General features: G+C 36.5%; 1 protein-coding gene across 17 annotated transcripts in view; it reads left to right on the top strand.

The window, feature by feature from the left end:
• BBX (BBX high mobility group box domain containing) overlaps nt 1–12315 on the top strand; it is a 278550-nt gene that overhangs the window by 176256 nt on the left and 89979 nt on the right. For all 17 annotated transcript variants that reach the window (XM_017517145.1, XM_017517135.2, XM_017517142.2 and 14 more), the window contains 2 exons: nt 2422–2592; nt 8508–8750. In XM_017517145.1, coding sequence (XP_017372634.1) covers nt 2431–2592; nt 8508–8750 — 405 coding nt within the window. In that variant the 5' untranslated portion in view covers nt 2422–2430. The remainder of the gene's footprint in view (nt 1–2421; nt 2593–8507; nt 8751–12315) is intronic.

The raw sequence follows: 12315 nt of genomic DNA, 5'->3' as shown, positions 1-12315 counted from the left end.
AAAGAATTAGAAGTGAGAGAGGACTAAATGCAATTATTTTGAACCCAGAAGGAAGCCATATATACCCCTCATTAATTTGAGTCTTGAGATCCTGTTTTCTCTTTGAATGTTGAAATTACATGTATATACACAAAGGTGCACGCATATACACACGTATATACATTCACACATAATTAAATAACAATGTAATTCAAAATTCTTGGGACTGAAGATATGTTTTTCTCTAGGCATTGGCAATCACTTTACTTTCTACAGTTGATAGAAGCTGCCTTATTTGCAGTTTCCCACTGATTTATTTTACTGTTGAAAATATTAGACCCTCAAATGGGTTTAACTACCACTCAGGCAACTCATCCTGAAGTGGTTAATATGCCACAGAAACAACCATTTCCTCTTCTCTCTGTATAGCATTGGCATTTTTGGAAACTGGGTTGCCTGTGCCAACTTTTATTTGTAGGTAGAATGGGAATTGTTAAATGGTCTGTCAGTTCACAAGATATGTTTCTTCTCTTATGAAGGGCACATCAGATACCTAATTCCATTTAGTTTTCAATAACTTCTTATATTCTTTAGTTAGCCATGCAAGTCATGTAATTGCTTCAGATATTCCGGCGTGAGTTTCTTGCTAAGAAAGCCATAGGAACATATTTTTCTTTTCCTCGTTTCTTTTTCTTGACTGGATATAACTTTTAATAAATTAATGAGAACTTTTATTAAAAATGAAGATTTTCTAGAACATTATTACAGTGAGGCACAAGAAGCCTCATTTTGTTGTAGCACAAGAAGTAATCTCTTTATCAATATTAGACTCAGTAAATTGTGATACTTTCGTATTTTAGACTATTACACAGTTATTTTAAAATGAGAACAATCAACATGTATTGACCTAGATAGAAGAGTATGATATATGCAACTTGAATTTTTTAAATGGCTGTGTTTATTGATATATTTGTATATTTAAAAAGATGTAGATTGATATAGGACATTGAAATTGGTCAAGGATAGGCAAGCAGTTAGAGGGAGGTTATTAACAGAAGAGAATCCAGAAATAGACTCATATACATGTGATAATTTAATGTAGGATAAAAGGAATAGTGTAAAGGTAGATTATTTAATAAATGATATTGGTATAGTTGGCTAGCTATTTTTTTAAAAAGAATAAGCTCAATCCTTACTTCACTTCTTTTATCAAAATGAATTCCAGATTGATCAAATATTTAAATGTTTAAGCTGAAGCTGTACAAGTTCTAGGAGAAAACATTGGTATTTTTTTTTTGAAGTAAGGAAGACCTAGGCATGGCTCAGAATCCAGAAACAAGCAGGACAGGCAAATTTGCCTATACCATATTCTCTGAACGGCTTGAGAACTAGATGAATCTTTATATTACGTATTCATCAATCCCAGTTTCTATTTTAACATGGCATGAAAAGTTTAATGGTACCACTTCTCAGGTATTTGGACCAATGCAAACATACGCTGAGCAAATAGGCTGCTACCTGGTGATTCTAACAACTGCACTTGTGTTTGTATTGTCACCATTCATGAACCATTTAAATCGATGGCATTTGATTTTGTTGTTTGAATTTTTCGATGACAATAATCTGTATTTTAACATTACTTTGAATGAATGAATGAAAGAGAAGTAACATCAGAAAAAAAGTTGTGAGAAAACATACAAGAAACTAACATGCAAGTTACCTCTGGACCATGGTGCGGGGCGTGATGGAGAGGGCAAACCTCATTTTTATGCTATTTTCACCTGTTTAATAGAAATATGTGTTGCTTTTATCATGGGGAAGAACTTTTTTTTTTTTACATCATTGAAAAGTCATTCAGAATTCTAGGGTTCTAAAAAATTTTTTCATGTTCATAGCTTGACCATTTCTTAGCTCAGCCAACTGCCTAAACCTACAACATTGGATTCTTACAAAGTACTTATTTTATTTAGTAATATTATAAGCACAGATTTAACAAGGCATAGAATGCAAAATTCATGTAAATTGTTACAGTAAAACAGCCATCAGAGAATGCCTGGGGGGCAACCCCTGTGAATTCTTCAACTCTTTTGGGAGGCATCCTTCATACTATTCTGATGAGAAACTGAGGAACACTTCCCTGAGTAAATAAACACAAGGGAAGGTAACTGGTAGCATCCTTAAGCTTACTGAAGCTATGGAGTGGAAGGAAGTAGATTTCACAAAAGGCACATTTTATTAGCTCAATTTAGCCCACTAAAATGAATGTTTCATTATGTATTTTGGATTCTCACTGAGTCTAGTAAATGAGCTGGTAAATAGTTTAGTCATTAATATTATAATCTAATTAATGCTAAGGGAGCTAAATAAGCTAATTTTAATCAAATCTGCTTTGATTTACTCAGTGTCTCTGTCTCCCTGTTTCTCTCTTTCTTCCTACTACAGGTCACAGTAATGAAAGGCAGTAATAGAAATAAGGATCATTCAGCAGAAGGAGAAGGTGCTGGAAAACGACCAAAACGAAAGTGTCTTCAGTGGCATCCGTTGCTAGCAAAGAAACTTCTTGACTTTTCAGAAGAGGAAGAAGAGGAAGACGAAGAGGAAGATATTGATAAGGTAATTCCTGTGTTTACTGTAGAAGTTTCAAGTTTATTAGAGCAAATCATAATATTCTAGAAACAATCGTGAACGTAAGTGATATTACAAAAGATGTGTTTCCAAAAGCCTGTGTAGCTTGAATCTTTTTTAGTTACTTAGTTTACATTTTTATTCCAATTCTTGATTGCTCTTAAAGTATTTGTACTTCCTAATAGTGTAGACAGAGACGCATCTTTTTAAATAGTGTTTTGCCTAATTAATGATTTGTAGGTAATATTCAAATACACTGAGATAGGGGTGTTCCTAAAACCTGATGTGCTCACCTAGCATTGTACCCTGTGGCTCTACTGGCCTCTCTGTCTTGGCTTCTGGCCTCACCCGCCACCACTGGCAGTCTTAGAGCTGCTCTCTTTGTCTCTATCCACGGCCCTCATAGCATCTGGCTGCACTTGCCCTCAGTCTTTGTGATGACTCATTCCTCCTCGTCCTCTTCTCTGGCATCAGGCCTCAGCAGCTGGCCTTCAGTCATGTAACCATGCAGGTGACTTAAGAAATCATCTCCAAGTGTTCATCCCACCCAACTCATTAGAAGCCAAAGGATTTTCTTCATGGCATTTAATGCTGTTTGCCATGTATTTAGCTGTGTACTAATTTATGTCTGTCTTCTCAGACCAGAATAGAAACTCAGTATAAGAACAGGGGCCTTGCCTGTCTTGTCTTTTCCTCTTGCCTCAGAACCGAGAATGGTGCCTGGCACATAGGTATTAAATATGGATGTATGCTGAATGAAAGAATAAATGAGTACATATTTTGTGTCACTACGAATTTTATAAACATTTTTGATATTTTTCAGTCTCTTTTTCTTGGCTTTCAGCAGGATTTAAAAAAACATTTTTCCTCTTTCTCAGACATCATCTGGATACCCTCAAAGGTCTCTCTTACTGGTGACCTTTTCTCCTTTATCACAGAGAAAATGGAGGCCACCAGAAGTTACCCTTTTAGCTTCTTGTACACACCTATGTAATCGTCTCACTCCTTACTAATCTTTCTTTCTGCTTTTCCTGTTTTGAAGAAATAGGTTTTATTTGTCTTACTTGAGGGTATTGCCAAGCTTCTACTAATGTCACTTTTTGACTTATTTGAATGTGTTCATCACTTGGTCATTGAAGCAGTCTCCTGTTTCTGTGAGGGCACCCACTCCTGTTTCTATTTCTCCTTCTTTTTTTTTTTTCTTTTTTGAGATAGGATCTCACTCTATTGCCCAGGCTAGAGTGCAGTGGCACCATCACAGCTCACTGCAGCCTCCACCTCCCAGTCTCAGGCAGCCTTCCCACCTCAGCTCCCTGAGAAGCTGGGACCACAGGCACACACCAGTAAGCCCAGCTAATTTTGTTTATATTTTGTGAAGACAAGGTCTCACTACATTGCCCGGGCTTATCTGGAAGTCATGGCTTCAAGCAGCCCTCCCTTGTCAACCTTTCAGAGTGCTGAGGTTGTAGGCCTGAGCCACCATGCCTGGCCCCTCTTTCTATTTCCTCCTTCCCCACTGTTCCTTCCTAGTTTCAGTTAATGTCCCTGCATTATTTTCCCCACAAATGATGATCTCTAGGCCTCCAATCTTCCTTTCTACCTCCACCCTGGACTTTTCTTCTGAACTCTGGACTCATATTTCTATTTACTTGCATATCCGTTTAGATATCAACTAGGAATCTCAGTTTGAATGAATTCAAAATTAAGCTTTGCTTTAGTCCTCCCAACCTTCTCCTGGATCTTCCCATTCTCAGTAAAGGGCAGCGGCAACATTCCAGCTTGTCAGACCTGAGAGCTTGTAGGTAATTACCTAATACTGTAGGTAATTAGTTTATTTTGCTCAAACTTCACATCCCTTCATTAGCAGATCCTCTCAACTCTACCTTCAAAATATGTTCACAGTTTTGTTGCCCTTTTAACAGTTTCTTTCTGTACCACCTTAATCCAAGCCACCACCATTTCTAGCAGAGATAATTGTCTCTACCCCTCTCTCTCCTTGCCTCTGCTCTTGCCCTTCTACAGTCTGTTCTCAACAAAGCAGAGGAATCCCTTCAACATGTAAGGTCAGTGGTACTCCTTCTTCTGTGGGGGCGAGGACTCTTTGTGCTCACAGCACCTAGAAGAATGGCTGGCTTATAGCAGGAACCTGGTAAATATTTGTTGGGGGAAGGATTAAAGCCATTGGGTCCTCTTTTTTCACTCACATTCAATGATCTTGTCCATCTTGTCTTAGCACCTTCTGTATATCGGTTTCTCAGACTGTTATCCTGCAGACATGGGTACCCACACAGCATTCCCCACAGCCACTTCAAATTCAGCCTGCCCAGCGCTGATCTATCTACTCTCCACCAGACCTGATTTCTCCCATTTGTGAACAAGTACTTTTTTTGTTATATAGGAAGAAACTTTGCCACCCAAGCTAGAATCACTCTTCCTTTTTCTCCCTTCAGAGCTAATTAGTTACCAGCCTCTCTTGGTTCTGCCTCATAAATATTGTCCCTGTCTGTCACTTTTCTGTTCCCATTACTGCTCCCTGGGTTTCAGCCTTACCCCTTTTTTGCCTGGACATCGGAATAAATTTTTAACTGGGTCCTCTAGTTTGGGTTGCTTCTACTTTTACTCTTAAAATTCATGCTGTTGATAGAAGTTATCTCCTTAAAATACAATCTAATGATGTCCCTCCACTGCTTAAAATTGCTCGTGGCTTTTCGTTACATCGATCCAGCTGTGGGAACTAGTGTTGATTTTTCTTAGAAAATATTAATGAGCTCTTGGGGAAAGAAAAATAAGTTCTAAACTCTAGGAATTTTTATTTTGTTATTCATGTATTCATGTATTTACTTTTTGACTAATAACATAATTACCACATTAAATAGTAATTAAAACATTTTTTGATGTTCATAGTTGGCAGAATGAAAAGTTGACAAACTCTGTCAATTAAATGTTTGTATTGGTCCACACAGTTCCAAACTACTGGTTTACAGGATCAAACGCATGCGTTTAAATATGGCAGAGCACATTCTTCATGAAGTGGCACAGATCATCTACTTGCATCCTTGACTCGCAAAACCCTGTTCTCTTTTACATACCAGTGCTGTCAAACTGCAAGTTGATGTTCAAATAAACCAGCAAGCCTTAATCCCTGTTGGTTCAGCATATCTCTCCATTGACAACCTGACACATTCTGATTTCTTTCTCCTTTTTATTAATTTGTAATTTTTATGTGTGTGTGTGTGTGTAAATATATATATATATATATATATATATATATTTTTTTTTTTTTTTTTTTTTTTTTTTTTTTTTTTTTTTTTTTTTTTTTTTTTTTTTGAGACAGTCTTGCTCTGTCACCCAGGCTGGAATGCAGTGGCATGATCTTGGCACAATGTAGCCTGCTCCTCCCAGGTTCAGGTGACTCTCATGCCTCAGCTTCCCAAGTAGCTGGGGTTACAGGTGTGTGCCACTACACCCAGCTAACTTTTGTATTTTTAGTAGAGACTGGGTTTCACCAAGTAGGTCAGACTGGTCTTGAACTCCTGACCTCAGGTGACCTGCCTGCCTTGGCCTCCCAAAATGCTGGGATTAGAGCTGGGGCAACTTTTTTCAGGGAGGCCTTCTTGCACTTATAACCATCCACCAGTGCTTCTTTATCTTGATGGTTTCTTGTTGCAGTCAGAACACTGCTTTTAAATTTATGTTTGTATGTTTTTCCCCCTCCCAAAACATGAGGTCCTTTGTCCATCTTTTCACAAAGAATTTTATAATTTAGTAACTGAATGAAAAGTTACTCTTTTCTGAAGGGGAAATATTGCTTCCTCATCTTATATATTAATAGTATACTTTTTCCCCCCAGCTTCTTAGTTTCAGAATGCTACATATCCTTTGAAAATGCAAATTACTGTTAATGATTATATACATAATGAGGAAGATATATATGTAGTCTTTACCCCCAGTAATAATTTGTACTATATTTCCAAAATAGTTGGCTATGACTTCAAGATTTTTTTCTGTACTGTTTGTGTTTCAAGATAATTAATTGTTAATTGATTGCATTTGCAATACTTAATGGCAAAAGTCTAAGACTTTTCCCTTTTTTTTTTTGAGACGGAGTCTTGCTCTGTTGCCAGGCTGGAGTGCAGTGGCAGCACAGTCTCGGCTCATTGCAACCTTCGCCTTCTGGGTTCAAGTGATTCTTCTGCTTCAGCCTCCCAAGTAGCTGGGACTATAGGCATGCACCATCATACCCAGCTAATTTTTGCATTTTTAGTAGAGACAGGGTTTCACCATGTTGGGCAGGATGGGCTCGATCTCCTGACCTTGTGATCGGTCTGCCTCGGCCTCCCAAAGTATTGGGATTACAGAAATGAGCCACTATGTTCGGCCAAGACTTGTTAAAAGCACCAGTTGGTTTAAGCAGTGATTAGTTCTAAAGTATCTGCTTGTAACCGTTGCCCAGTAAACATTGTGTAAAAGAACATGGTTGCCTTACATTTGTGGTTCTCAAAGTGTGTTCTTCAAACCAACAGTATCAGCATCACCTGGGAACTTGTTAGAGATACAAATTCTTAGGACCCATTCCATACCTTGGAATCGGAAACTCTGGGAATGGAACTTACAACCTGTGTTTTAACAGAACCTCCAGGGAATTCCAATTCATACTCTTAACTCAAGTTTAAGAATTAACTGCATAATGCAGACTAATGGTTATAACTTGGGTATCCCTAATCCGAAAATTTGAAATACTTCTGGTCCCAAGCATTTTAGATAAGAGATACCTAATCTGCAACTTGTTCTTCTTGATTTTAATTTCAAAACCAAAAATTAAGAAAATGGGCTTAGTAAATATTCTGGACTTCTGTTTATAGTTACATTGTTTCCAAGAAGCATTATAGAATCATTTTAGCCTTATAAAATATTTTACAGTCATATGTTCTGAGATTCTGTAATCAGAGATGTGCTTTAAGAAAGTTAACCTGACAGGCATGTGCAAGAAGTATTGTAAAGAAGATTAAAAACGGGAAGACCAGGCCATAGGCCACAGTGGTACTAGGGCAGTAGGAATGAGAATTACCCAGATGGAATGGACAAATTCGGAGCTTGGTAGAAATCCTTGAAGTCCTTGAACAATGATTGAATGAATTGTAGGCAAAAGAGGATTCAATATTGATTTTGAAGGTTTAAGCCTAGAGGAGTTATTCCTATCACCAGAGCATTTCACTAAACAGGAAGGCTTGAAATTTACAAGTTTAAAGATTTATTGTGTAGTTCTTCTTTCAAATAATCATGTTAAATATCAGTTTAGCTTTTTGTACACTACAAGACTCCACTTGTGGTGCTTGCATAAACATCGAGTAGTCTATATTACCTTTTTATGACTTACTTTTATGTTAAATATTCTCATATTGTTAGCTGTAGAAAAAGGCACTTTTCAAAGCAGAGAAAGACACAGCTACTATTCCTATATGTTATGTGAAGATTGTTAATCTTGTGGCCCATTAACCATAGAAGGGGTTTATTCATTCATTCAACAATTAGTTAAGTACTAATATTATATCAGACATTGAGCTAGGCACTATGGTTGTAAAAGTGAACAAGAGAGCTTTTGTCCTCAAAGAGCTCACTGTTTAGTGAGAGAGAAAAAAATGTAAGCAATTATAACACAATGTAATCTATGCTGTAATAGAGACATGCACAGGTTGTCATAGAAACTAAGCAGAAGGATACATCATAAGTTGGTTACCAACCATCAACAGTGGTTGCTGATTTTTTTAAATCATATTTTTTTCAATGTGTAAGTTGTTTAAATGGAGCTAAGAAAAAATACAATTTGCAAACCAAGACTTAACTGTTAAATCAAAATTATCCAAAATATGTTAAAGATCTGGCTTTGTTTTGGTTGGTAATAGGTTCAACTTCTTAGGGCTGATGGCCTAGAGCAAGATGTTGGTGAAACTGAAGATGATGAATCACCAGAGCAGCGAGCCCGGAGACCAATGAATGCATTTCTTTTATTTTGCAAACGCCATCGCTCTCTTGTACGTCAGGAACACCCCAGGCTTGATAACCGAGGTGCTACCAAGATACTAGCTGATTGGTGGGCTGTTCTTGATCCAAAGGAAAAGCAGAAATACACAGACATGGCCAAGGAGGTAGGTTACAATGACAAGGTATTCTGACAGCTAAGAGCAACCAGTCCTGAAACTCCCAGGCAACAACTACAAAGCACCTGTTGAAGGCCTAGCAATGAGAAGGTGACTCGTGAATCAGGTGTTAAGTAAAAACATAAGCGCTTTCTTTATATGACTTGTTCCTGTTCCTGTGTACAAAGTCTATGTGGAAATGCTGGTGGAGGTGCCATTAACAAGAAGTTTTTTCTCATTGTCTTCACCCCACTGACTGATATAAGGGAAGGATTTATTGCGAAGGTTTATTATAAATGGTGACTTGTTTATTATGGTAATTTATTATAAATGGTGATTTTTTTTTCTAAGTTTTTCTAGAAACTCTACTTTGATTGTCAGAGAATGCCCATGGTAAAGTTGACAATCTTAGCTTACTTTAGTTATATCATGGGAAAGAGTCTTGATCTAGTTCTGATGCTAAATAGCTTTGTGACCATATCTATAAGTCAACCTCTGCATCTCAGCTTCTTCCTTTTGTTTTGCTTTGTTTTGCTTTTGTAAAGTTGTTTGAGAAAGTTGGACAAAAACTTGTATCCTTTCTAGTGCTAACATTTTTTGATTTTGTAATAAACAAAACTATCAAAAATATGCTCTGACTTGTTTCTGTTCTGTAGGTAGTGCAGCATGAACCAATAAATGATTGAATGCCAGTGGAACAGGATGTACTACAAGGTGTGCATGCCTGTAAATACTGTGTAGGCAGTAGTTAGTGGGAAGCATTTCCATGCAGGAAGGCTATTCAGAAAGGTGGCACGTTAATCACTTCCAGAATGATAGCAGTTAGTAAATTTCTTCAAAACTTGTATCGTGGTTCTTTTACTATATTAATTTGGAATTAATGTATTGTGATGGATTTAACCCCCAAGTAAGGGATAAAAAAAGCAATATTATTGTGACTAAACTTGCAAGGAATAATTCTAACATTATTTCCTCAGTGTTGCAACTTGCACAAAGATCTTGATTCTTGAAAACCTCTGTCACCCAAACACTTGATTAAGTTTCATCAAAAAATGAACCAGCAGAGGACAAAATATAAAGTTTCAGACATTTTACTAGACATCTCAATATGTGAAAAAATAATTATTCCAGTTGCTATGGCTTTATTGAGTTGTTTAATACGCTAAAAAATAAACATAAAACTTAAAAAGTACACATAAAAATTTCTTAAGAAATGTTCATGGAAATTTGAATCTAGAGTAAGTTATTACTGTAGTTGCTACTACTAATCATAATTATTAATAATTTTATTGTAATTAGTAATTACAACATAATTATTAATAATTATGTAATTAATCAGACAAGTCTTCAAGAATTGACCTAAAGACAGGATTTTAACTATATAGGGTCTCTAGAAAATTTAAAATGAATTACAGTTACCTACATGATTTTAAATATTTCATTAGATTTCCATAACAGTAATTAACAGTAAGATTTTCCCATTAAATAGCCTTACATTTTTCATAGTCATGCTTATATAGTAAAATGATTATTTGAAACCTCATAGGAAACTGCATAAGCTTCCTATAATTAAACACTTGAGTTTGTTTTAGATTGCTGTTTTTGGATAACATACAACCTGCCCCCAGTATATTGTTTGTTTTTTCTTAAAAACTCCTAATTTACAAACCCAATAGGTGGCCACTTTTAAGAAGAGGAAGTATTATTTTCATACAGGAAATCCCTCACCAATTACTTAATTGTGTTCACAATATTTGCCATTGTGGCACTAAAATGAAATCTCTTAAGGTGGCCTAGTGCAATTTAATAAATGTGGAGACCATAACTGGATGTTCCATGTTATAATTTGCCTTGTTTATAGTTGCTGTTATGAAATGTTGCCTCATTTCTACTGTAAAGTGTAGAAGATTCAGCTACTTTCAAAATTATTACACAGTTGGTCTCTAGTCATAAGTGATTCCTACTTGTTTCAACTTACTAAATGGTTTTGCAGTTACATTAAAGTGCATATAATTGTACTGGTGCTTTTTGTGTTCGTATTGCACCCTTAATTGGAATGTCAGTTCAGTCACCAACTACTTGGTAAGTGCCTTCAACTTAACCAAGTTTTGTGATAGTTGCTAGTGATACAAGGCTGCTGATAAATGTGGTCTGTTTTTCAAGGCTCCCTAACACGGAGTCATTTTTAAAACTTTTTCTAGATGTGTAACCTTTAAATTTTAAACCCCAAATTTTAGATGCACTCCATTATGGGACAAGACAGATTCTTTCAGCATAGTATGTAGATGTGGATGTGAAATGCTTACGTGGTATATGCCAGCATCTGTCCTGCCGTTATCAGTTGAGTGAGGAATGTTTCCTTTTTCTTGTTGCTTTTAAAAGAAGCATATTTTTAAAACAAGAGTGAATAATAAAACAACTTTGAAAAGATTGTTTTTTACCTATTCATGAAAATTTCCTCTGACCCCTTCCCTTGCTTCTGATTATCTTACATTTTTCCAATTGGATCTAGTAATACAAAGCACCTATTATGGGATTTGTTTTGTAGTGTCTTAAATTATTGCTCAATACTAATTTGCATTGCTGGAAAAATTGGTTGATTGTGGGTTATGTGTTCTCTGATGAACTTTATTAGAGCAATAATTCATTAAGTAATTTTGAAAAGACTGTTCTAAGGATACAACCAGGGTTGCTTTCTTCACTTCAGTTGTATGCATGATGATGCAATGTTGTGGATGTTCACAGGTTCTAATCTTTGAATGTGTTAGGCACAGAAAATTGACTGCCTGTTAGGCACAGAAACAGTTGTATCTTTCCTTTTAACATCTTTATGTGTGTACTCTGATAGGAATACAAATCTCTGCATTTTTGCCTACAATACTGCTGGAACCTTCCATTTGTCATTTAAACTAATTATTATAATTAATGACTTGATGATAAATTGAAAGGATCACACATCCTGAACTTCAGCTAGAACAGAGTACAAAGAGGAGGGGAGGATTTGGAAAGTTTAAACAATTTGAATGATCTTTATCATACCTACCATTTTAGCATCAGAGGCATGGGGCAGGATTTGTGAATTGATTGATTGGTCCTTTCTGTGCTTAGTGTATAAAGTAAGCACCAACCTGTAAAGTGAGTTATGATTATCCCCATTCTTCAGGCAGGAATCTAAGGCTCTGAGCTAGTGTCTTGATCAACCATACATTTAGTATACGGTGGAGCTGTGATATTCTTTCCCATTTGACGCGTGTTTGTCATTCTGATACATATTGTCACCCTACCCACTTTAGATGCCTGAGAGATCGGTATATTTGGGTAATTATGGCAAGAATGGTAACAATAAAATGTCATGAGTCTTACGGGAAGAATCTGCCTATGCTGGGGAGGGACGTGGGTGGAAATGGATCAGGAAAGGCAGAATTTGGCCTGGGTTTTTGTATGGGATTCAGAGAGAAGGAAAAGGGTAAGAGTAGATGTGGGAAAGTGAAATCAATTTCAGGAATCAGATAGTTTGTTTCACCTGGAGCCTAGGTTGTACACAGAAGAGTAACAGAAAATGGTGATATAAAGG

The sequence above is a fragment of the Cebus imitator genome, unplaced genomic scaffold (assembly GCF_001604975.1).
Source record: "Cebus imitator isolate Cc_AM_T3 unplaced genomic scaffold, Cebus_imitator-1.0 Scaffold619, whole genome shotgun sequence".
NCBI classification, from domain to species: domain Eukaryota; kingdom Metazoa; phylum Chordata; class Mammalia; order Primates; family Cebidae; genus Cebus; species Cebus imitator.
This window is presented reverse-complemented; position numbering and strand designations above follow the sequence as displayed.